Genomic DNA, 25,267 nt, shown 5'->3' with positions numbered 1-25,267 from the left:
ATTAGGCCCCCTCTGTCTATAGTAACCCCTGAATAACACAGGGAGGAAACGGGGGAGTTGCAGATGCTTTTGAACTTAATCTCTCAGACTCCGTGTCCCAGATGTAAAATGGGGATAACTACTCCTTTCACCTCACAGGGTGCTGTGAAAAAAAATTCGTTAATGTTTGTGAGGAATTCTGATTCTATAGTGAGGAGCACCAAAGAAAACCCCAAGAGGAAATTCAGAATTCTGATGCTAGAGAAGGCGTTGAATAGTGTGCTGTAAATAACACCTGCGGCTACACTGAGAAAATCAATGGTTCCAACAATGACTACAGCAATGGTCCCATGGTTCCAAAAACTTTAACTAGTGAGCAATACCAGTCCCATGCAATGAATGAGACAGAGGTCTTGGAGGCAAGGGGTTATGTAGGTCATGTAAATAGGTATCACAATGGATCTGTATCAGCATACTGCAGTAAGGTAACTACAGGTTGAACCTCTCTAATCTGGAACTCTTTTGTCCAGCAAACTCCATAATCCAGCATGGTTTTGGTTAGCCAAATGATCTCTCATCATGGGTGTGGCCAAGTTTCCCATGGTTCCATAAAGTTTGTTTACAGCCACCAGTCTTGGCTCTCAGTGTTCTGTGCTGTTATTTAGCTGCAAGTTACCCCAGATGTCATTTAAGAGTCCAATAAGCAGTGAAAGTGTTGGTAATACTGCTAAATAATAATGACCTCCCATATTCCAGCAAATTCTCTCATCTGGCACATGTCAGGTCCCTAGGTGCCAGATCAGAGAGATTCAACCTGTAATTTATTTACTAACATTCGAATGCTTACATTTGTAACAATAGTCTATCATAAATTATTGATGTGTGATTGTAAAATAGACTGTGATTATGTATTTAAAGGTGATAAGAATGCATGATCACCAGAGGTAGATTGGAGGCTAAGACTAAAGAATCAGCAGACTTTGTTTGTACCATATTTTAAAAAATCTGGTGTCATTCAAAGGCTAGAATAAAGAGTTGTCTTTTTCTGTGAAGGAGTTCATGGTCTAGAAGGAACTCTGAGGGGCCAAGTCCAGCCCCTGCACTCATGGCAGGACTAAGCACCATCTTGACCATCCCAGGCAGGTGTCTAACCTGCTCTTAAAAATTTCTAGTGATGGAAAGTCCACAACCGCACTAGGCGATTTATTCTAGTGCTTAACCACCTTGACAGTTAGGAAGTCTTTCTTAATGTCAGACCTAACCTTCCTTGCTATAATTTAAGCCTATTGATTCTTGTCCTGTCATCAGAGGTTAAGAAGAATAATTTTTGCATGTAAAAACTTTTTAGTTACTTGAAAACTGTGATGCTACATCTACACTAGAGCTGTCCTTCAAAAGAAGTTCTTCGAGAAGATCTCTTCCAAAAAACTTCTTTTGAAAGAGCACATCCATGCACACACAAAAGTGGATCCAAAAAATCAATCTGCTCTTTTGATAAAGAGCCCCTATTCTTTCAAAAGAGCAGGCCAGGGATCAAAAAATCAGGCACCATGAGGATTGCTCCTTTGAAAAAAGGGCCCCAGGGCAACTACACATGATTTTTTTTTATGAAAGAATGTTTTGGAAAAAAAGGTGCTCTTTCACATCTAGGAGAGGAAGAAGGCTGCTGGACAAAAAGTGCTGTGTTCTTCCAATTTAATATCCAAAGAACACATTTTGTGGGTAGATGCTCCATGGGGTTTTTCGAAAGAGCCTGGCTTTTTCAAAAAAACTAGCTAGAGTAGACATACCCTGACATGTCCTCTAATCTTTTCTATCCATGCATGGAATACGTTTTGATGTGCACCAAGGCATGTATGAATGGGCACCAAAACCCAGTTATGAGTGCTCTGCTAATCGTTTGGGTGACATTTGAATCTCTCCTCAGTGGTTAAACAGAACACTGATTATGTCACCTCTCAGTCTTCTCTCTTCCAGTCTAAACAAACTCAGTACTTTCAATCTTCCTTCATAGATCATAATTTCTAGACCTTGAAGTATTGTTGTTGCTCTTATCTTGACTTTCTCCAATTTGCCCACATCTTTTATGTGTATCCAGAACTGGATACAGTACTCCATCTGAAGTTATATCTTCACATTCCTACTTATACAGCCCAGAATTATGTTTGCTTTTTTCTTTTTCTTTGCAACATTAGAAGAATATAAGAATGGCCATACTGGGTCAGACCAAAGGTCCATCCAGCCCAGTATCCTGTCTGCTGACAGAGGCCAATACCAGGTGCCTCAGTGGGAGTGGACTAAACAGGTATCAATCAAGCAATCTCTCTCCTGCCATCCATCTCCAACTTCTGACAAACAGATGCTAGAGACACCATTTGTTACCCATCCTGGCTAATAGCCATTAATGGACCAAACCTCCAAACATTTATCTAGTGTTTTTTTTTTTAAACCGTGTTAGGCTGTGTCTACACTAGCTCCCTACTCTGAAGGGAGCATGGTAAGCAGGGTTTTGGGAGATTATTAATGAAGTGCTGCAATGCATATGCAGCGCTTCATTAAGCTAATACTCCCCCAGTGGAACTTTGAAGTGTTAAATTTCAAAGTGCCGGCTCTCATGTAGCTGCGCCTAATCTGCCAGTACTTAGAATTGCCTTCGCAACTCCTCAAAGAGGAGTAAAGGGACTTCAAAGTTGCCCAGGCACTTTGAAGTACTGGCAGGTTAGCTGCAGATACATGTGAGCCTGCACTTCGAAGTTTAAAACTTTGAAGTTGCAGCAGGGGAGAATTAGCTTAATGAAGTGCTGCATATGCACCACAGCACTTCATTAATAATCTCCCGACACCCTACTTACAGTGTTCCCTCCGAAGCAGGGAGCTAGTGCAGACAGACCCTTATTGTCTTAGTCTTCACAGCCTCCTCTGGCAAGGAATTCCACAGGTTGTGCACTGTGTGAAGAAGAACTTTTATTTGTTTTAAACCTGCTGCCCATTCATTTCATCTGATGTCCTCTAGTTTTGATGTTATGAGAACAGGTAAGTAAGTTTTTCTTGTTCACTTTCTCCATACTACTCATAATTTTATATACTTCTATCATATCCCCCTTAGTTTCCTCTTTCTAAGCTGAAGAGTCATGGTCTCTTTAATCTCTTTTCATATGGGACCCGTTCCAAACCCATAATCATTTTAGTTGCCCTTTTTTGAACCTTTTCTAATTCTAATATATCTTTTTTGACATGAGGAGACCACATCTGTACACAGTACTCAAGACGTGGGCATTCCATGGTTTTATATAAGGGCAATAAGATATTCTCTGTCTTATTCTCTATCCCCTTTTTAATGATTCCTAACATCCTGTTTGCTTTATTGACTGCTGCTGCACACTGCTTGGTTTTCAGAAAACTATCCACGATGATGCCAAGATCTCTTTTGTGATGAGTTGTAGCTAAATTAGCCCCCATCATACTGTATGTACAGTTGGGGTCATTTTTTACAGTGTGTATTCTTCACATTTATCCACATTAAATTTAATTTGCCATTTTGTTGCCCGGTCACTCAGTATTGTGAGATCCTTTTGAAGTTCTTCACAGTCTGCTTTGGTCTTAACTATCTTGAGCAACTTAGTGTCATCTGCAAACTTTGCCACCTCACAGTTTACCCCTTACTCAAGATCATTTTTGAATAAGTTGAATAGGATTGGTCCTAGGACTGACCCTTGGGGAACATTACTAGTTACCCTTTTCCATTCTGAAGATTAGCCATTTTTCCTACTCCCTGTTTTCTGTCTTTTAACCAGTTCTCAGTCCATGAAAGGATCTTCTCTCTTATCCCATTTATGTAAGAGCCTTCGGTGAGGGAGCTTGTCAAAGGCTTTCTGGAAATCCAAGTACACTATACCTATTGGATCCCCTTTATCCATATGTTTGTTGACCCTTTCAAAGAATGCTAATAGATTATTAAGACATGATTTCCCTTTACAGAAACCATGCTGACTTTTGCCCAACAAATTATGTTCTTCTTGTGTCTGACAGTATTACACTGGCTCATATTTAGCTTGTGGTCCACTGTGACCCCTAAATCCCTTTCCGTAGTACTCCTTTCTAGGCAGTCATTTCCCATTTTGTATGTGTGCAAAACATGAGTTCATTTTTCAAGTTGTCAATTTAAATTTTCCAGTGAAACATGGCTGTCAAAGGAAATCACGATCAGGGAAGATGAGATGATCCTGAGAAATGTGCTGTCTGAAGGCTAGGTTTCTTTATTCACAATAGGGAAACATAGGGGCAATATATAACTCAATTCAACCATTTTTAGAACAAGAAACAATTGCCAGTAGGTGAGAAGCCTTTTACCTGTCCACATCCATGCAACTTATTTCAATATGTAACAGTATATCTGAAAAATCTTATACTTGACAATTTCCTGGGAAACTTAAAGCATATATTTTTAAAAGCCCATTACTCAGGTTGATTTTGATGAGTTATGAAGCTAAAATTTCACACACTCTAACAGCCAAATATGCAAAATTACTTTAACTCAACTACCTAAAATTAGTAAGCAATGAAACAACATATTTGTATGTCCAAACACAGAAACTGACTAGTTAAAAGTCACCAACTCTGCATGAACAGATGATATGATCATGAAGCTTTAGAAATATTTTTGGAAATTTTATCCTAGATGTTGCAGAACAGGTTACACAAATATAAATTCAGAGACTCCTAATTTCGAACAGAATAAAAATAACCAGCAGAAGCTGACAATAAAATACTTTCCCCATCCATCCTAAAATTTAGAATTATTTTACATAGGGGCAGAAAGTTTCCTCTTTCAGAAAATATATATATGTTTTTCCTCTGTCTTTCTAGGCACATTGAGCTGACAGCTCCACGAGCAAGATGGCTGCCATCAAAAATCAGAGCCTTCAGCTGAGGGTCATGTGATCTATTCTCTCTTCTTTAGGATCTGTATGAACACAGCAGCAAGCCATCCAGCAGCCAGTGTTGCAAGCAGACTTGCGGAAAGCTCTGAAGACTTGACGCTTGTCTCCAATCTACGGAGCAGCAAGAAGGGAGATAGATGAAATGCCTGCTGATTCTATTACTTGGATGCTCCATCATGTATTACAATTTGTAGAGAGAACTGTGCTTGATCTGGGGATACGCTCATAGAAGGTCACATAGGATTATATGATTTTTCTTGGTTCCTTGAAGACTGGAGTGGTATCTGTTTCAGCATTTTAAAATATTTATTTCCTGGGACAAAGCTGGTGCTCTGTGCAAGCCATTGAGCATTCATTTACTTTCTTCTGAATGGAATTTAAGCGACTTATTATCAAGTGAGCAGGAACATATACGCAAAACTAATTCATCTTTCATAGTAAGAAAAGTGGATGTAGTTAGGACAGTTGTAAGGGACAGGGCACTGAAAAGGAGATGCTTTTCGTCTTTTGTGTAAAAGCAAGCAAAGACTGAGAAGGGGGCAAGAAAGATAGTTGATTGTTCTGCAAGTTTTCCAGTCCTGTTTTAATATACAATATGTTGTTTTTATTGTGATCTCCTGGGAGGACTGGATTTTTCTTATTCATGTTTGTTGCAGTTAAACATGCTGAGGAAACACTGTGGCATGGAGAAACAAGAAATATGGGAAAGTCATAGCAAAGCAGTGTCAGTTTTTGTCCCCCTTCCTTTTTTTCCTGAGTATAATGATTCATGAGGTAAAGCACATGGCAAGTCAAACCTGCTTTCTAAGATGCAAATTCACTGAAAACACTGTTGGGTACAATGAACTTGGCTTCATTCACAAAAGCAGGGTTTTTTGGTTTGGTTGCCTGTACACTTTGTTCAGTGACAAGCATTAATTCAATAATGTGCAACTATTAGGTAGGGAAGAGGAAGAAAGAACACTCACCATGGGGTACAATGGAAGCTGGATTCCAAGGAATGAAAGTGACCGTGCTCTCTATCAGGATGTCACCAGAATTTTTGAAATTAGGAATGTGTCTAATACACAAATTGTGTGGAATAATAGAAGCTACAATGGGATTGGACCCTTGGAAAATGGGAAATACAGTGAGGAGCAAACCTACAGACACTTCACTACCACTGTGCAAATTGTCATCTTTATAGGCTCTCTGCTGGGTAAGTAAACATTATTGCAGTTTTTCCACTATGTGGGTTTATTGGTGGCTGCAGTAAGTGACACACAAACCCAAACAATTACTGTGGTCACAAATTACTATCACATGAGCACCTCTTAGTTGTCTTTTCAGGTTTTTGTTGTCTCCTAAAGTGGAATTAATCACTCTGCCTAGTATAGATAACTGCTATCAAGAATTAGCTGAAATTGCCATGATATGTATATGTATTATTTAGTAAACTTTCTCTGGGAATTAAAATAGATGAAAGAATAATGCATTGATTGTGTTCTTATTTTCAAAGACAATGGCACAGACAATAATTACAACTGAAATTAATTTAAAATATTTTGAATAAATGATCCTGAATTTTTATATTTGAGACTAATTCAATTTTTCATTAGTCTCTGGCAGATTTCAGTGGAATGCTTTGTAAATGTTCTTTGTGATGTGCATTCTCTTATCCATGTGATATTGTACTTTATTGTCATTCAATAGCTAACAAATTAAACTTAATTAAGATCCTGTACAGTTTAGGTACTTGGTAGTAACTGCCAATATTACGTAACTTTACACATCTATTTATGTTTGCTTTGTAAAGATTTGCAATGTAGCGTTTTGTTGTCAACTACAAGGCATTAGAAACAATTTGTCATTTTTGTAAATGATCTTGATTTATACAGTTTGGGAGATCAATACATTAGATTTAATATCGTGTCCCTAGTAGGTAAGTCACGCAAAGCCAATTATTTTAATAAGATAGACTTCTTCACATAGGAGCAGATCCTGAGAGCTACTGAGCATCTGCAGCTTAGACTGAGTTCTAGGGGACTTGCAGATGATCCCCACCTCCCAGGATGAGGGTACAGAGTTTTGGACACAACTGACAACATTTTCAGATATATTTTTATGGTGGTGATCATTTTTAAAATTTACTTCTCCCCGGTAACATTTCATATTTCTTTAGTCAGGCTCAAACAAATCTCCTGAATAGTTTCCTTTTTTGAATATAGAAGAAGAATAGTCTTTTGGTACAGACATTGGAGTGGGACTCATACTCATGTTCAGTTTCTAGCTCTGTCACAGACTTGCACAGCTCATAGCAAAGTAGACCCAGGGGCTCAGAGTCTCTAGGTGCCACTGTAATACAATTAATAATATCTACAGCCAGTAGAGCCCCAGTCCTTACATTGGCATTCATGATTCAGAGTTCAAAAATCATGCTTAAAAATTAACATTTTAAATACAATTAATTGATCTTATGTTTCTTGAAGCCTTAGAATTCCATTGGGTTATCTCTTTAGATTTTTCTCTGCAGACATGAGAGCTAAAAACATACTTTCATGTAACCCCTGTCTTCCCAAGATTTGGGGCTTAAGAAAAATACTAAATCTCATAAAATATTTTATAAAATTATGAGAGTTGGCAACATTGCAACCAGAGTAATGCCGCAAGACTCACTGTGAAGTAATTGAGGAGCTGGCATAGGTGCGGGGGTCCATCTACACTAGATTATATTGCAATCTGGGGCTTTTGTCAACTTCCTTTATCTGTGCAAGTCTTTCACACAGCGAAAAAGGAAGGGAAGATCTTTTAAAACAGGAGAATAGGTTTGTAAATCAACAAAAATACGCAGGAGGCTTGGAGCAGGTATAATACGTAAAACTACAAACTCATTATTTTTGAAATTTCCTTCTCCTTATATCTGTCTCTTCTGCACTGAATCGCTAACTGTTTCAAGTAGTATCGTAATATCACAGTAGTGCCCACCATTTAATGTACTCATCCTCACAATGCCCTATTGTGGCAAAGAACTGAGAAATGAAGTGGCTAGCTCACAATCACATAGGAAGCCTTTAACGCAGAGCAGGGACTTCAGTCCCATTCCCGTGAGTTCCAGGCTAGTGCCCTAATCACCCTACCATCTTTCCTGTCTGACAAAAGAGTTGTGCACAGATATTGCCGATACCACCATGTTGAAGGATATATCAGAATATTTTTGGAAGCTTGTCATTTGTTTCAGGTCGCTTGAATGGAACCTGATCCTAAAAACATGTTCTTAACTTTCCAAGCTAAAATTATGAAAATGCTTAAGTATGTGCTGGGTCATATGTCTCGGATGTGGAGTTTACTGTCTAATCTTTAAGATTAAACCCTGTGAAACTATACATGACCAGATGTTCTGTTTTTAAAAGGGACATTCTCATATTTAAGCCCTTCTGCAGATGTCCTGCCTTTTTCTTGAGAAAATTAGCCTGTCTTTTCTGTCTCCCCGCATCAACACTGGTGGGTCCTCCTCCTTGCCAGACCCCTGTTCGCCAGCCACCCACTCATCAGTGGCCAACAATGCCAGTAGTGCGGAGCTGGTGGTGGGGAAAAGCTGCAGTGCATGAGGGGGCTGGCCTCTCCCCCTGCTGGTCCATCAGTGCACCCCCTGCTGCATGCCAGCTCTTGGCCAGCAGGGCAAGACTCCCAACCCCATTTCTGGAAGGCACTGACTGTATGCTGTGAGCAGAGATGGCCAGTGTGTATGTGCTGGTCCCGGACAGTGACCGGTTACTTGTCACTTCTGCTGCCCTACCCGGCAGTCCTCTGCTCCCCTGCTTGCTGTCCTCCCGCTGCTATGTTTCTTCATGCCCCACAACCCTGATACTCCTCCATATCCTCCACGGTGGGGCGCATCCCTTCCCAGTGCTGTGCAGAGAAACAGCCTCTCGTCAGAGCACTCAGCTCACCAACTGCCTGCCTGCCTGGATCCTTCCCTTCCCCATACTTCTGGTTAGCCTGGTGCCCCAGCAAACTCAAGACCCTCCAGCCCAGGGCATCTGAGCCAGGCATGTGCCAAAGCCCCTCACCATGCTCATATGGGGCAGCCACTCTCTCCCTCTGCTAAGCTCTGGTGTGGCGAGAAAGTGTTTTCCCACTTGTTTGTGCCCCACTACTTCAGGCTTCACAGCAGTCCCCTGAGCAGAGGCCACAAGGAGTTGAGGGCTGTTTCATCCCCTGGGCACCCTCCTTTGCTGTGCTGCCTCTCTGGCCAGGTTCGCTGAAGCACCTGCAGTCAGGCTCTCTGGTGCACAGTGCATTCTTAGGGTTTAACCCTTTCCTGCCCGTGCTCTAGCTCTAGGGCAGGAGGCAGCTGTGTTATGCTGGTGGCCATTGGCAGCCTGGAGGCATTAACTGCCATTCAGTGCAGCATGGGCAGGAAGGGAAAGCTGCTTCCAGCCACAGGGTAGTGGGAAGGGGAAGAGATAATCTCTGCAAAGACACAGGCCAGGTCATCTCTTCCTCCCTGCTGTCCCCTGCAGCTGGAAGCACTGCCAGTCCCTTCCCGCCCATTACAGTGCAGCAAGGGAGGTGCCTAGGGGATGAAACAGCCCTCAGCTCCTTGTGGCCCTTGCTCAGGGGACTGCTGTGAAGCCTGCAGGACTGGGGCACAAACAAGCAGAAAGGCTGCTGCTGGCCAAATTCTGGTGTGAATCCTAGCACAAGTCTGGGGAGGGAAGCATGTGACCTTGCATGCCCCTCCCCATGTCTTGCCTTGGGAAGACATGGCTCCAGTGACCAAAAAGGTGGGTCTGTCCTGGGAGCCCAGTCGGGCATAGAGGGTGAAGAATGCCAGTGAGCAAAGGTCGGGTCAGTCAGTCACCTCACTACATGAGAGAGGCGTATGTATGGGAGACTGGGTCCCCCTCTCTGTGTGAACCTTAAATATGAGAAAGTAAATAAAAATAATCCAGCGAGGCAGTATTTCATCTTAACAGAGGTTAAGTCAACTTGATGTTAATTTGAACATTTGCACTGTATAAGTCTGATTGCTTCGTATTGAACTCGCTTGAATACCAGTAATTTTACCAGGTGCCCTGTATTTGACATAGCAAAATATGGTCACCCCAGCTGTAATATACAGTAAACCCAGGTTGGTACTCATGTGATCAGTTTCATTACCTTAAATATTCTTATATAGATTGAGCCTTACAAGAAAATGTAACTGTAATGGGTCTTTTTAAAGAGGGATCTATAATGTCTTTTTTTTCTTTTGTACCTGTGATGAGATGTCTGAATGCTGTTTGTGAGGCATCCAGGATGTTGGCCGACGTCATATATTGCTGGCGCTTGATGGTTACTACTTTTTCTATTTTGCCCAGGAATGCAAACTTTGATACAAGATTGTAGGTAGAAAGACCCTCAGGGTTGAGTGGTGCCTTCTTGAGAACTGTGAAACTATAGCAGTTTTCAAGAAACTTAGCAGGTATATAGCTGAGATGGAAAAATTTACTATCTCCGTTAGTAATGGGCACACTTGTTCTTGGCTGATTTCCCACACTCATGAAGGAAATGGCTCCATTTCACAGGTTGTAGCTCAATTTCTTTCTTGCTTGCTTGCTTGCTTGCTTTCTTTTCAGGACTTCTTGTACTTTGGCATATGTGATGGGACCATACTCTTTCAGGGGTGATGTGGTGGGTAATGTGATCTAGTGAGGAGTAATTTTTTTCTTTCAATTATTGCTGTACATGTTCGTTAGATCTTATCACTGAAGCATGCTGACAATCTTCACATATCAGACCTAATTCTGATAGTTGGTCTCAGGGATCTGAGTTGATGAGCCAGTTTATTAGCTGAAATAGCTCTGCTGGCCATGATTCTGCTGCATTAACTGAGGAGGAGGAGGCTTGTCCAACAGCAGTGGTGTAGTTGTGTAGGGGTTGTGTCACTGGCAAATGAATTCAGATTATTTAACCATTATTCTGACATGCCTGTGCATTTCACTTGCTGTACTTCTTCTGTGAACTGTGGGGCTGACAGTTACCACGGGCCCTGGGGTAAGGTGGGAAGGGGGCCCAGCTCTGTGCCCTGGAAGGGGCAGGGCCTAGCTCAGTCATCCCTCAGTGCCACCCAGCCCACAGCACTGGCCTCTTCCCCCCGACAGCTGTGTATAGCAACAAAGCAGTGCTTCTGTGGGTGGCAGTTCAAAAGGGCACAGAGGTCCAGCTGCCATCACTGCCAAAGTAGCAGCATCAGTGGCTGGAGCTCTGTGCCACTTCGAAATGCCAGCCCTGGGGCAACTGCCCCTTTTGCCCTCCCTGCCCCACTGGTGGCAGTGCTCTCTGTGAACCAGGGTGGTATTCTTTTGTCACTGTGCGGGGAGTGGGCAGATGGGACCAACACTGCACCGACAGTGGATACAGTAAGCTCTTTCATATCCAGCAGCCCTGGGACTGGGGGGTTGCTGAATATTCAAATATTCTCGATAATAGAGGAGTATACCTAGCAATGCATAACACTAAAGGAAAACCAGATTAGATATTAAGAAACAAACAAAAATGTATGCAGAGTACATTATTTACCGACAACAATAGTATTGTACAGTGCAAACTTTTGCTGTCTTTGCTGTATTTATTTGTATTTACTTTCGCTCTACTGTCCTGTGGGTTATCCTGGAAAGGAGAGAGGCTAAGGGAGTAAACCCTGACAGAAAATCCGGAGTGGAGTCCGAAGGTGGTTCAGTGTCAATTCTGGCACTGTCCCGGCAACTCCTGCAGCTGAGCTGGTACCAGAGGTGGAGGTTATGCTCTCCTTTGGACTATATCAGTAAAGCTGAGAGGGGGACACTGGTGTCTGGGCAGCCCAGAGTCTCCATAATAAGTGCCCAGGCTCGCACCTGGAGAGGTACTCTGGCATCGCTGAACAGCGTTGCATCAACACGGGAGGCAACAGATACCGGTTATAAGCTGTTGCTCGATTGGCATAGAGAACGAGCGCCAGGGGTTGCCTTCGACGGTGGGAGAGATCCTCGCATCTCACTGGACAGTCACTGCCTGCCTCAAGCTGGGCATCCCCGAGCCAATAGGGAACTGTCCCGCCACAGTTCACCTGCCTCACTGGGTGCATGAGGCTTAAGGTTCCTGAACCTGACAAGTGACTGAAATTTGGTCACCAGGCAAACCAATAAGAAAATCAACAAGAAATGAGAAACATCAACAATTTAAGCTTGCTTGCTGGAATGTGCGGACCATGCTGACCGGCTTCACTGACGATCTTCAGGCCATCAGTGACACCTGAAAGACCGCTGTCATCAACGAGGAACTGAAGAGGCTCCGAGTTGATATTGCTGCACTGCAAGAGACGCGACTCGCAGATTCGGGATCTCTAAAGGAAAAGGACTACACCTTTTTCTGGCAGGGTAAAGCCCAAGAAGAACCTAGAGAGCATGGTGTTGGCTTTGCTGTCAGAAACACCCTTCTATAAATGGTGGAATTAGTCATGGGTGGATCAGAAAGACTTCTTCAGATCACGCTTCAAACTTGCGCCGGTCCCGTCCACCTGATCAGCGCTTATGCTCTAACCCTGTACGCCGCATCAGAAATAAAAGACAAGTTCTATGACGTGCTTAGTGCTGCTGTAGCGCAAATACCTGCTCGTGAACAACTGTATCTCTTGGGTGACTTCAATGCAAGAGTTGGAGCTGATTGGGCCTCATGGCCTTCCTGCTTAGGACACTTCGGTGTGCGAAAAATGAATGACAATGGACAGCGTCTCCTTGAACTGTGCACGTACCACAATCTGTGCATCAAACACATTCTTCTAAACCAAGCCACAGCACAGAGTGTCGTGGAAGCACCCACGCTCGAAGCACTGGCATCAACTAGACGTGGTCATCACTAGGCGTAATAACCTCAAAAACGTCCTTCTGACACGCAGCTATCATAGTGCTGACTGTGATACAGATCACTCACTAGTTTGCTCCAAGCTCAAGCTGAGACCCAAAAAGCTGTACCGCTCTAAACCTGCTGGAAGGCCCCGCGTTGACGCCAGAGGGATGGCAAACTTGGAGAAAGCTGAAAAGTTCAGAGAGACCCTCCAGGAAAATCTGTGCAGCGGCCCTGGGGGTGCCGATGCGACATCCAAATGGCAACATCTGAGGGATACAGTTTACAGCACGGCCTTGTCGGTGTTTGGAAGAAGAGATAGAAATACGAACGACTGGTTCGAAGCTAACTCTGATGAGATGATTCCAGTCATTGAAAAGAAGTGTGCTGTGCTCCTGGAGTACAAACGCTCACCGAGCCAGAGTACCCAGCAAGCACTTACAGCGGCCAGAAGAACAGTACAGCAGACAGCCCGACGCTGTGCCAACAGCCACTGGCTCCAGCTATGCAGCAGCATCCAGACCTGTACTGACTTTGATAATCTCAGAGGAGTGTACGAGAGTATGAAGAAGACATTAGGACCCACCCAGAACAAGATGGCACCTCTGAAATCCAAATCTGGTAAAGTCATCGCTGACAAAGCCAAACAGATGGAGCGCTGGGTTGAGCACTACTCTGAGCTGTACTCACTTGAGAATGTTGTGGTTGATGCAGCCCTTGATGCCGTCGAGCTCCTACTAGTAATGGACGAACTGGATCAAGAACCGACTGTGGATGAACTGAAGAGAGCCATCAACGGCATTGCAGCAGGAAAGACCCCTGGCCAGGATGGTATACCACCAGAGGTAATCAAGTGTGCCACGAACACACTCCTGGAACCCCTACATGAGCTACTGTGCCTGTGCTGGAAAGAGGGTGAGGTTCCACAGGATATGCGCGATGCTAACATTGTAATGTTGTATAAGAACAAAGGAGACAGAAGTGACTGCAACAACTACCGTGGAATCTCCCTCCTAAGCGTCACTGGTAAACTGTTCACTCGCGTCATCCTTGGCAGACTCCAGAAGATTGCTGAGAGGGTGTACCCCGAATCGCAGCGTGGATTCCGCGCAGAGGTGTCTACCATTGACATGGTCTTCTCTCTAAGGCAGCTGCAGGAGAAGTGCAGGGAGCAGAGAAAGCCACTCTACATAGCCTTCATCGACCTGACCAAGGCCTTTGACTGGGTGAGCAGGGATGGACTGTTCAAACTACTCCACAAGATAGGCTGTCCTCCACGGTTACTCAAGATGATCCAGTCATTCCACGAAGACATGAGAGGAACCATCCAATATGACGGCGCATTATCGGATGCTTTCAGAATCAGGAGCGGCGTCAAACAAGGATGCGTGCTTGCTCCGACGTTGTTCGGGATCTTCTTCGCACTCCTCCTGAAGCATGCCTTTGGATCTTCAACAGAGGGCATCTTGCTGCACACAAGATCTGATGGGAAATTGTTTAATCTTGCAAGGCTGAAAGCTAAGTCTAAGGTGCGGGAAGTCCTCATCAGAGACATGCTGTTCGCAGACGATGCTGCTGTAGTGTCTCACACAGAAGACCATCTTCAAAAACTGCTGGATCAGTTCTCCAAAGCGTGCAAGGAGTTTGGGCTTACCATCAGCCTAAAGAAGACACACGTACTCGGTCAGGATGTTGCCGAATCCCCATCAATCAGCATTGACAATTATACGTTAGAGGTTGTCCACGAGTTCGTTTACCTCGGGTCCACCATCACTGACACCCTGTTGTTGGACACTGAGCTAAATAGGAGGATTGGAAAAGCGGCCACAGCTCTGTCCAGACTCAACAAGAGAGTGTGGAATCACAACAAGCTGTACACTCACACCAAAATGCAAGTCTACAGAGCCTGCATCCTCAGCACCCTCCTTTATGGCAGCGAGACTTGGACCCTGTATGCCCGCCAGGAAAAGAGGCTGAACGTCTTCCACTTGCGCTGCCTCAGGCTCATCCTTGGAATATCATGGAAGGACAGAGTGACCAACACCGCCGTCCTCGAGCAAGCTGGAATCCCAACCATGCACACCCTCCTCAGGCAGCATCGGCTCCGCTGGCTTGGCCACGTCCACAGGATGAATGATGGAAGGATTCCAAAAGACATCCTATATGGTGAGCTAGCCTCTGGCAAAAGACCTCCCGGACGCCCCCAGCTGCACTACAAAAATGTCTGCAAGAGAGACCTCAGAGAGGTAGACATCGAGCTGGACAACTGGGAAGAACTAGCAGACGACCGCAGCAGATGGAGGCAGGGGTTACACAAGGGCCTTCAGAAGGGCAAGGTGAAGATCAAACAGCTAGCAGAGGAGAAGCGAGCGCACAGAAAGCACACTAAGGACTTGCCAGACACGCACCACATCTGCAAGAGATGCAGCAAGGACTGTCACTCTTGTGTGGGCCTTCATAGTCACAGTAGATGCTGTAAATGAAGTCCTAAATTGAAACTATAAAGGGCACGATCCATAGTCTACCTAGACTGAAGGATGCCTGCTACTACCGCTCTTGATAAGGTGCTTGATTGTGGGAGCTGGTCCTGCCCCTTCCCTGGCTAGGACCTAACTGACTCAGCTCTGCTGGAGCAGCTCCTTATATGCTCCAACAAGCTGCACTCTGACTGGCTCCCCCAAGGAGCCCTTCACTCATTGGCTGGGGGAGCTGGTCATGCTCCTTCCAGCGTGCTTTTGCCCTTTTCATTCAGTAGTGGGCATTCACCCCACTACACTGGGTTTCAGTAGGGAATGCAAATGGCTAGTTCACAACAAAAGCAACTTTTCCTCTCTTGGTATTCACCCCTTGGCCATGTCTACACTAGCCCCTAACTTCAAAATGGCCACGCAAATGGCCATTTTGAAGTTTACTTATGAAGCGCTGAAATACATATTCAGCACTTCATTAGCATGCGGGCGGCTGCGGCACTTCGAAATTGACGCGTCTCGCCGCTGCGCAGCTCGTCCCAACAGGGCTCGTTTTCGAAAGGACCCCGCCTACTTCGAAGTCCCCTTATTCCCATGAGCAGATGGGAATAAGGGGACTTCGAAGTAGGCAGGGTCCTTTTGAAAAGGAGCCCTGTCGGGACGAGCCACATGGCGGCAAGGCGCGTCAATTTCAAAGTGCCGCGGCCGCCCGCATGCTAATGGAACGCTGAATATGTATTTCAGCGCTTCATTAGGAAACTTCGAAATGGCCATTTGCATGGCCATTTTGAAGTTTGGGGCTAGTGTAGACGTAGCCCTTAAGTGTTGGGAGTGGGTCACATTTTTGTAACTTTTTGGTCATATTGTTAATCTTGGTGACAAAGTCCTCACTGAGCTCTGAAGATTAAACTTAAGTTCAGTAGGGCACACGGTCTGGTCATGGGCTAGTGGAGGCCATGTGATCAACTGTGATTTGACCTGGCTGAATCAGAGCAGTAATAACTTGGTTGGGCTCTTGGACACTTGGAATAAAGCCATACAGTGGATACTCGCTGCTATGGACCTCTGAGGGTTTGTCTACACTTGCCCCCAACTTCGAATGGGGCATGGTAGTCAGGGCCACGAGAGATTACTAATCAAGTGCTGTGGTGAATATGCAGCACTTCATTAGGCTAATCTTCCCCTGTGACAACTTTGAAGTGCCTGTGCTAATTTGAAGTCCCTTTACTCCTCAAAATTTTGAGGAGTAAAGGGACTTCAAAGTAGCATGGGCACTTCAAAGTGCCTGCAGCTACACGCATGCCGGCACTTCAAAGTTTGACTCTTTGAAGTTGCCCCAGGGGAAATTAGCTTAATAAAGTGCTGCATATTCATCGCAGCATTTCATTAGTAATCTCCTGTGGCCCTGATTACCATGCCCCCTTCGAAGCTGGGGGCAAGTGTAGACTCATCCAGAGTGTTTTGTTACTGTTACTCAAAAATGACTAGTGATCCAGGGTACTACTTTTTTTAGGTGGCAAACCTGGAACACCTTAAAGGAGCCTGATTTCAGAAAGAACTGAGCAGCCACCCGCTGAAAGTTAGGCCTCTTTGAAATATCCTAAGTTGATCACCTACAAATTGAGAGAACCAAAAATCGCTGGTCACTGTGGGACATTTAGGAATTATGCCTGGAGGTCCCTGGTTCAGTTGTTGGTGTTTAGCCAAGATTGACTGTCTTCATTGAGCCCAACTGTAGCTAATGAAGGAGTGGGTTCTGATCCTCTGAAATGTATTGACATGACTAAGAGCAGGGGTCTGCAACCAAAATAGCAAGAAGAGCCATTTTTTCAAATTCAGTTACAAAATCAATACTTCAAGAGCCACAATGCATGTGAATATGACACAGTCCTTAATAAATATATATATATATATATATATATATATATATATATATATATATATATATAAAATAACAAACCATACTTTTTGTAACTCCTATTTTAAGAACAGTGCATACAGAAGGATTTGTACTAGTTGGAAAGGTTGTTACCCCCATCTCCAGGCTTTTCTTTACCAGCTTCAGCCCCCAAATCTGCCCTTCTGTCCCCAAGTTTTACCCCCACATCCCACAAACCTGCTCCCATTTCCAGGCTTAACCGCTCTCAACCCCATACCACTCCCCTAATCCCGGGTTTAACCTGCCTCAGAGCACGAGCTTTTTTTTTTTCTTTTTTTTTTTTTTTTCAATTGCCAACATGTTTGTTTACCTATAATACAACTGTTTGGAAAATATTAAAGTATAGTTAACACTTTAATTTTCCTGTGTGTGCCTTTGAAGTCTTGAAAATTCATTAATTATTTTACCAACAGTTTCTCAGTGCTGGAACGTTTGGGTTGAAAATGCTGTAATACAAGGTTTCTTTATTTAAAAATAACCATTTCTGTTTATCTTGGGTTTTATATGATGCAATTTATAAGGTCTTTTTGAAACATACTTGAAAGTCACCTAGTATTTTGACTATTTTAAAGTCACATAGTATTCTTTTGCAATTTATTATTAAAACTAACACATTATAATGCTAAAAAGAGTTCTAAAGGAAAATTAAAGGGACGCTGAACACACTTTTGTTTCTAAAAATATTTTACCCCCTATTTCTACTATATGTACATTTTGTAAAGTTAGAGAAAAATTAAGCATTTTTTCTTGTGTGCACAGTTGGTTCCCTGGGTTCTGTAGTTGTTCCTGTACACAAGGAACAAAACAAGAAGTGAGAAAAATATTAAAAAAAAAAATCTATAAGCACAAATGTTGGTCAGAAGACTCAAAGGCAGGTGAAGCACTTAAAATTATGTTTAACTAATTTTTTTAAAGTAACTAGATATGAAATTGATGTCTCTTTCATCAATTTCTTATTTAACAGTTTTCAGACTCAATTCACACTTGGTAGCTGGACCCAGCCTGATCAAATACTCAATTTTTGACAGTCTCCATTCTCTACATAGTCTCTTTTCCACCCTTGAAATTTCATGAAAGCTACCATGCTAATCCCATGGCAACCTTGGATTTGTTTTTTTCCTTTAACTCATTTTACCTTAAGCTTCTTCCTCTGTCTGGGATTCATCCATACTGCGTACTGTCCATGTTGGTCTAAGAGACTCTTCTTGCTTCTTTTAATCTGTGTATCCATCTTAACTTCACCTCCCAGCTCTCGCACCACTCCTTCATGGCCACTGCCTCCCTGCCCCCTGCTCCCCTGTGTCCTACTTCTCTGTGTGCCTCTGGCAGGCTCAGCTGCCCCTCACCGCTAGCTCACCTGAAGGCTTCCCCTGCGTGCATGGTGGGCTTTCTGCCCCTGCTCCATCGGCTTCCTTTTCTGGGGCTCACTGCCCTGCCAGCTGACTTCTGCAGGGTTCCCTTCTGCAGCTGACTACTCAGCAGTTCCAGAGGCCAATACCACTTAAACCAAAAAACACCAAATTTCCATTAAAGGGGCAACAGCCTCTGGAGCTGCAAAAAGAGTCAGTGGAGGCAGTGCTCGGAGCCACAGGTTGCCGACTCCTGACCAAGAGGGATGAGCATGACCACTGAATGGGAACACAGCCGGAGAGGTAGCCCAGTTAGTTCGCCGGTGGACTGTATTTTCCAACAGATCATCTACGCCAAATACAGATGGGCTGAGAGACAACCTCCACTCACTAACGTATTTGCTTTCCACAACTGACTGTATGTAAAACTTCCTACGAAAGATGTAACCAAATACTAAATCACAAATACCTAAGATGTACTGCTAAACTTACACACCTAAATCTGGGTCAGCTCTGTCTATGTATGGTGTATGTTATGTGGCTTCTTAAAGCAAAACTTTAGTCTCAGATAATCTAATCTGAAAGGGTCTTAGATTTAGTTAATAAGGCTGCATTGTAAGAATGTGTTTGGGCGAGATTTGAAATATTCATTGATCTGGTAGCAATCTCTTGGGATTCGCAGATATTTATGTATGATGTGTAAGGGTTTTAGGGACCCCTCACTCAAGATGTTTGAGTGGGTGGGAGCCAAAGTCTGGATTGCTAAAAGGGGACTGTATTTTAGCTTCTTGGTAACCAGTGTGGTATTACAGAAGCTGTTTGGCTGCTAGCTTGGTGAATCTAATTATAGAACAAACAGCCAGTTTGGGGAGATTGTCTGCCCTGTTCCTTGCACTTTGCCCCAAGTATAGCATTCTCAGTACGACACTTCCAGGCAGCATGGTTGTGATGCAAGGGGACTATAACTATCACTAACTAGCATCTCAGAAAAGAAAAAAGAAATGTCTTCTGTCCTCCAGGGAGGTTGTCAGGTATCAGTTTAAGCCTTCTAAGGGCTTACTCACAGGAAGTGGCAGCAAAAAGAAGCACTAGTTGGTGCCACATTTTTTGTGTGTTCTGAATTGGAAAGAAAGAGTTCTGCTGTTCTTAGATTGTTGTAGGCAATCATTGCAATAATCGTGAAGAAATAGGTGAAATAAGTACGTGCTGAGAGTTTACAGTTTAATACATTTATTCTGTACTTGCCAACCATTTATAATGCGATGTGGTCACTTTATCAGTCAAGAAGCTAGTGTGGTGCACTTAACATTTGTAAAGTTGATATTGATTTGTAGGCTTATGTGGACTCTTTAAAATTAAGTTTAAATTACTTGAGCCAGAAGGGGTTTGGACATCTGTGCTTGGAACCGTTGATCTGACTAGTTTGATGTTCACACTCAATTAAAATGGATAGGGGAAGGTCATCTGTGTTGTTGCTGTATTGATTTAGTGTACTTGACTGCTGAGTGAAAAAGGCAGCAGTGCATTGATTTAGAACAGTTCGAGAGGGCTAGAATATTGTTCTCTTTTTTTAATTAAAACAAAGAGAGTCTCCTTAAAGTAACAAATTCTAAATGACTTGAAACCTTGAATTTTGAAGCTTCTCTCTCCTGTTTTTTCCTGATGACACTATTAAGCTGTCTAGGGCCAGAGTCTCAGTTTGATTTGCCCCTGTAGGATCCAAGTAATGCTGGAATAAACCAGTGCAGAATTTGTTTCTAGACTTTAGGTGTAGTAATTTTGCAATGTACTAAGGTGTATCCTACCCTGGTAGAAGTCTTCTGAAGAAAATAAAGGTACCTGGGAATATGACCCATTGTGTCTTGTCTTATTAAGGCAGATAACCAAGATGTGTGAAGGTAAGAACATCAGAATAGCCATTCTGAATTAGATCAATGGCCCAGGATCCTGTCTTGCAATAATGGCTACCACCAGATGATTCAAAAGGAATGAGCAGAGCAGGGTAGTTATCAAGTGATGCACCTCCTGTTGTCCAGTCCCAGTTGCTGAAAATCAGAAGTTTAGGAACACCCAGAGTACAGAGCTGCATCTCATGGTTAATAGCCAATAATGGTGCTGTGGTCCACGATATTAAGATGACAGCTTTTAAATCATAGTCTAAACATGACCACATTTACTTTGGATATTATGGGAGAAAATGTGATGTTCAGGTCATCTAGTGACAGATGATGCAGGAAAAGCTGAAGTACTCAATGCTTTTTTTGCCTCAGTCTTCACGGACAAAGTCAACTTCCCCATGATGATCCTAGATGATGCAGTATGGGAAGGTGGAGGGCAGCCATCTGTGGGGAAGGAACAAGTTCTGAGCTATCTAGAAAAACTAGATGTGCACAAGTCCATGGATCTGGATTTAATGCACCCCAGGGTACTGAGGGAATTGGGAGAGGTCATTGCTGAACGTTTGGCCATTATCCTTGAAGACTCTTGGAGATCGGGGGAGATACCGGATGACTGGAAGAAGGCAAACGTAGTGCCCATCTTTAAAAAAGGAAAGAAGGACAATCCAGGGAACTTTCGACCCATCAGCTTTACCTCAATCCCTGGGAAAATAATGGAGGGAATCCTCAAGGAATCCCTTTTGAAGCACTTGGAAGAGGGGAAGGTGATCAAAAGTAGCCCACATGGATTCACCAAGGGCAAGTCCTGCCTGACCAATCTGTTTAGCTTCTACAACGAGTTAACAAGCTCTGTGGACATGGGGAAGTCAGTGGATGTAATATGCCTTGACTTCAGCAAGGCTTTTGATATGGTCTCCCACAACATTCTTGTCCATAAGTTAAGGAAATATGGATTGGATCCTTGGACTATAAAGCTGCGTCTACACGTGCACGCTACTTCGAAGTAGCGGCACCAACTTCGACGTTAGGCGGCGAGACGTCGAAGTCGCTAACCTCATGAGGAGATAGGAATAGCGCCCTACTTCGACGTTCAACATCGAAGTAGGGACCGTGTAGACGATCCGCGTCCCGCAACGTCGAAATTGCTGGGTCCTCCATGGCGGCCATCAGCTGGGGGGTTGAGAGATGCTCTCTCTCCAGCCCCTGCGGGGCTCTATGGTCACCGTGGGCAGCAGCCCTTAGCCCAGGGCTTCTGGCTGCTTCTGCGACAGCTGGGGATCTATGCTGCAGGCACAGGGTCTGCAACCAGTTGTCAGCTCTGTGTATCTTGTGTTGTTTAGTGCAACTGTGTCTGGGAGGGGCCCTTTAAGGGAGCGGCTTGCTGTTGAGTCCTCCCTGTGACCCTGTCTGCAGCTGTCCCTGGCATCCCTATTTCGATGTGTGCTACTTTGACGTGTAGACGTTCCCTCGCTGCGCCTATTTCGATGTTGGGCTGAGCAACGTCGAAGTTGAACATCGACGTTGCTGGCCCTGGAGGACGTGTAGACGTTATTCATCGAAATAGACTATTTCGATGTCGCAACATCGAAATAAGCTATTTCGATGTTGGCTGCACGTGTAGACGTAGCCTAAGATGGATAGAAAGCTGGCCTGATGGTCGGGCCCAACGGGTAGTGGTCAGTGGCTCGATATCTGGATGGCGGTCTGTTTCAAGCGGAGTGCCGCAAGGCTCGGTCCTGGGGCTGGTGTTATTCAACATCTTTATTAATGACCTGAATGAGGGACTGGATTGCACCCTCAGCAAGTTTGCAGATGACACAAAACTAAGGGGAGAGGTAGATATGCTGGAGGGTAGAGAGAGAATCCAGAGTGACCTGGATAAATTGGAGGACTGGGCCAAAAGAAATCTGATGTGGTTCAATAAGGAGAAGTGTGGAGTCCTGCACCTGGGGCAGAAGAATCCCAAACATTGTTACAGGCTGGGGACCGACTGGCTCAGCAGCAGTACGATGGAAAGGGACCTAGGGGTTATGGTGGATGAAAGGCTGGATATGAGTAAACAGTGTGCCCTTGTAGCCAAGAAAGCTAACAGCATACTGGGGTGCATTAGGAGGAGCATTTCGAGCAGATCTAGAGAAGTAGTTATTCCTCTTTATTCAACACTGGTGAGGCCACATCTGGAATATTGTGTCCAGTTTTGGGCCCCCCAGTATAAAAAGGATGTGGATTTGCTGGGGCAGGTTCAGCAAAGGGCAACAAAAATGATTAAGGGTCTGGAGCACAAGACCTATGAGGATAGGCTGAGGGATTTGGGCTTGTTTAGTTTACAGAAGAGAAGACTTAGTGGTGATTTAATAGCAGCCTTCAACTTCCTGAAGGAGAGGTCTAAAACGGAGGGTGAGAAACTGTTCTCAGTGGCGTCAGATGGCAGAACAAGGAGTAATGGTGTGAAGTTGAAGAGGGAGAGGTGTAGGTTAGATATTAGGAAATACTACTTCACCAGGCGGGTGGTGAAGCAGTGGAATGCGTTGCCTAGAGAGGTGGTGGATTCTCCATCCCTTGAGGTTTTTAAGTCCCAGCAGGACAAGGTCCTGGCTGGGATGACTTAGTAGGGGTTGATCCTGCTTGAAGCAGGGGGCTGGACTAGATGACTTCCTGAGGTCCCTTCCAGCCCTATGATTCTGTGATTCTGTGATACAATAAAATTTTCAAAAGCATCTAAGTCCCATCTTCAAAAGTGATTTAGGATCCTAAATCTAGTCCAATTGAATTTAAGCTCTACATCACACTGGTGCTTTTGAAAATGTTATCTCTAGACTGAAATATCACACAATAGCCTACTTTTCCTAAAAATTATGTCTTAGGCTAGAGGTGTGCAAACTCGGGCATGAAATTTGAAAAGCGGTATGCAGCACAAATTGGCTCCTCCCCTGCCCCCGGAGGCCCTCCACTGCCTCCCCACAGCCTCTGTCAGATCAGCCGCCCTGTGCAGGGCTGCTTGCTTCCCTGCCTCCTCAGTCTCCGCCATCCGATCTCTTGTCCCCTTGTGGGGGCCTCTCCAGCCTCCCTGCAGCTTCTCTATGCTAGGTTGACCTGTGTTGCCAGCCCTCCTGCCTCTTAGGGGTCCACCATCCCCTAGGAGCACTGGAATCATTTTGGGTGTCCCAGACACATTACCTTCATCTCCCAGCCTGAGCAAGGTGGGAGGCACATATGGCAGAGGCAGCTGCATGGGGGTAAGAGATGTGTGCTTTTACTGGGACAGTCCCTTTGTTTAGCTTCCCAAGAGAGTTCAGGCTTTTTTATTTAAAGTGTAATTATGTTAATCTTTTGTTTTGTTCTTTTGTTTAACTCTGCCCAAGGCGGCTGGACAGGTTGGGAGGGGTAGAGTGGGACCAGGCTCTTTAAAGAGCAGGGAGCTGTTGGTTTCCCCTCCCACCTCCACCAAGCTGGAGAGTGGGTGGGACGGGTTCTTGAAACAGCAAGATAAAGAATTTTGTGTGTGTGTGTGTGTGTGTGTAAGTGTAAACACTCTCCGGCTCATTAAAAAATTTAAATATGTTCCTGTTTTTATGTATTATATTCACATTATATAGTGATTAATACAGTTTTTACATTCTGCATACTTATTTTCTTATACATGTTGAAAGGTGTTTTTTTTTTTTTCCTTATGAACATAACTGAATTTCCCATTGGTTTGGATTTTATTAAACAGGTTTGGGGGCCCCGGTTAATTGCAGGGATGAAAAGTGGGGCCCAACGTGAAAAGTTTACTCACCCCTGTCTTTGGCAAGGCCTCTGTGATGCTGAAACATTAAGATTTAAAATCCTCTACTCCTGGTCATCTGTTATCTCTCCTGGGAGAATTAAAGGATGAGAGGTTTCTTCAGACTCTGTTTCTGGTTCTGATATATTCTTATCCATTACAAAATACAATCAATACCATGTAACTTGTGTTGGTTAGTTGTGACTAGCCACACTCCCTGAACTTTAAATATTGCAAACTGAATAGTCACTGCAAACTTTCATTAATCCATGTGAGGGAAAATCTGAAATTTTTCATTTAAAAATATGACTAAATTGAGTTAATGATCTGCTTGGAAACATTCCCTAAGCATAAAGAGGCTAAATTCACTATGATGTATCAGCTCAACTCTAGTAGCTATCAGATTTGTTATTGCTACAGACAAACTAAAAGCAATAAATAAGAGTCTCTGTCAAAACTCTGTCTGTGCTTATATTTGTAAAACAAAACTAGCACGGCTTCCTCTTTGTTACTAAAACTATTAGGGGTAATGGTAACTCTGGGAGGTTATGTGTATGAGTGAAAGGAAGAAAAAGATTTTGTTCTTCAACATGATGTTCTGTTTCTTGTCAACATGAACTAGATAAAAGACATCTCTTCATCCTTAATAAGATAACAAAATAAAGGTTGAAAAGGTGGATGGAATAAATACAATTGGTACGAAAATGGATTTCAGCTTTCTGTATTATCAGGGCAGCGTGAGACCAATAAAAGCATCATTATTATTTATAATTGCTAAATTTGGAGACAATAGCAATAAAAGTAGAACCAAAAAATACACTCTAGTTCCACTGGTTGATTGCAGGTGGGAGTGTCAGATTGTGTTAATATTAATCACTTGGGTGAAGTTGGCAGATTTGAATGGTAAATTAGCAGAACGTGGTATGTCCCCTAGCAACTTTGAGATATGTTATTTCAGAGCAGAAGAGGGAAAATGGTAGGCCAGGATGCAGTAATAAATCAAAAATGGTATGGCCCCATTTGCACTGATCTAATGTTTTGAGTCCATGACTGTGGGAGCAGAGAGTGCTCCTTTTATACAAA

The 25,267-nt window shown here is 43.8% G+C and overlaps 1 protein-coding gene across 3 annotated transcripts in view; it reads left to right on the top strand.

The window, feature by feature from the left end:
* The window catches only part of GPR176 (G protein-coupled receptor 176), a 100,768-nt gene that overhangs the window by 14,499 nt on the left and 61,002 nt on the right, over positions 1-25,267 (top strand). For all 3 annotated transcript variants that reach the window (XR_012645940.1, XR_012645941.1, XM_074996965.1), the window contains exon 2: positions 4,846-6,117. Coding sequence is in view for 1 of the 3 variants with exons in the window: in XM_074996965.1 (XP_074853066.1) it covers positions 5,889-6,117 (229 nt within the window). In the remaining 2 variants the exon portion in view is untranslated. The remainder of the gene's footprint in view (positions 1-4,845; positions 6,118-25,267) is intronic.

This window comes from Carettochelys insculpta, chromosome 6 (genome assembly GCF_033958435.1).
Source record: "Carettochelys insculpta isolate YL-2023 chromosome 6, ASM3395843v1, whole genome shotgun sequence".
NCBI lineage: Eukaryota > Metazoa > Chordata > Testudines > Carettochelyidae > Carettochelys > Carettochelys insculpta.
Note: the sequence above shows the minus strand (reverse complement) of the source record. Positions and strands in the feature narration are given on the sequence as shown.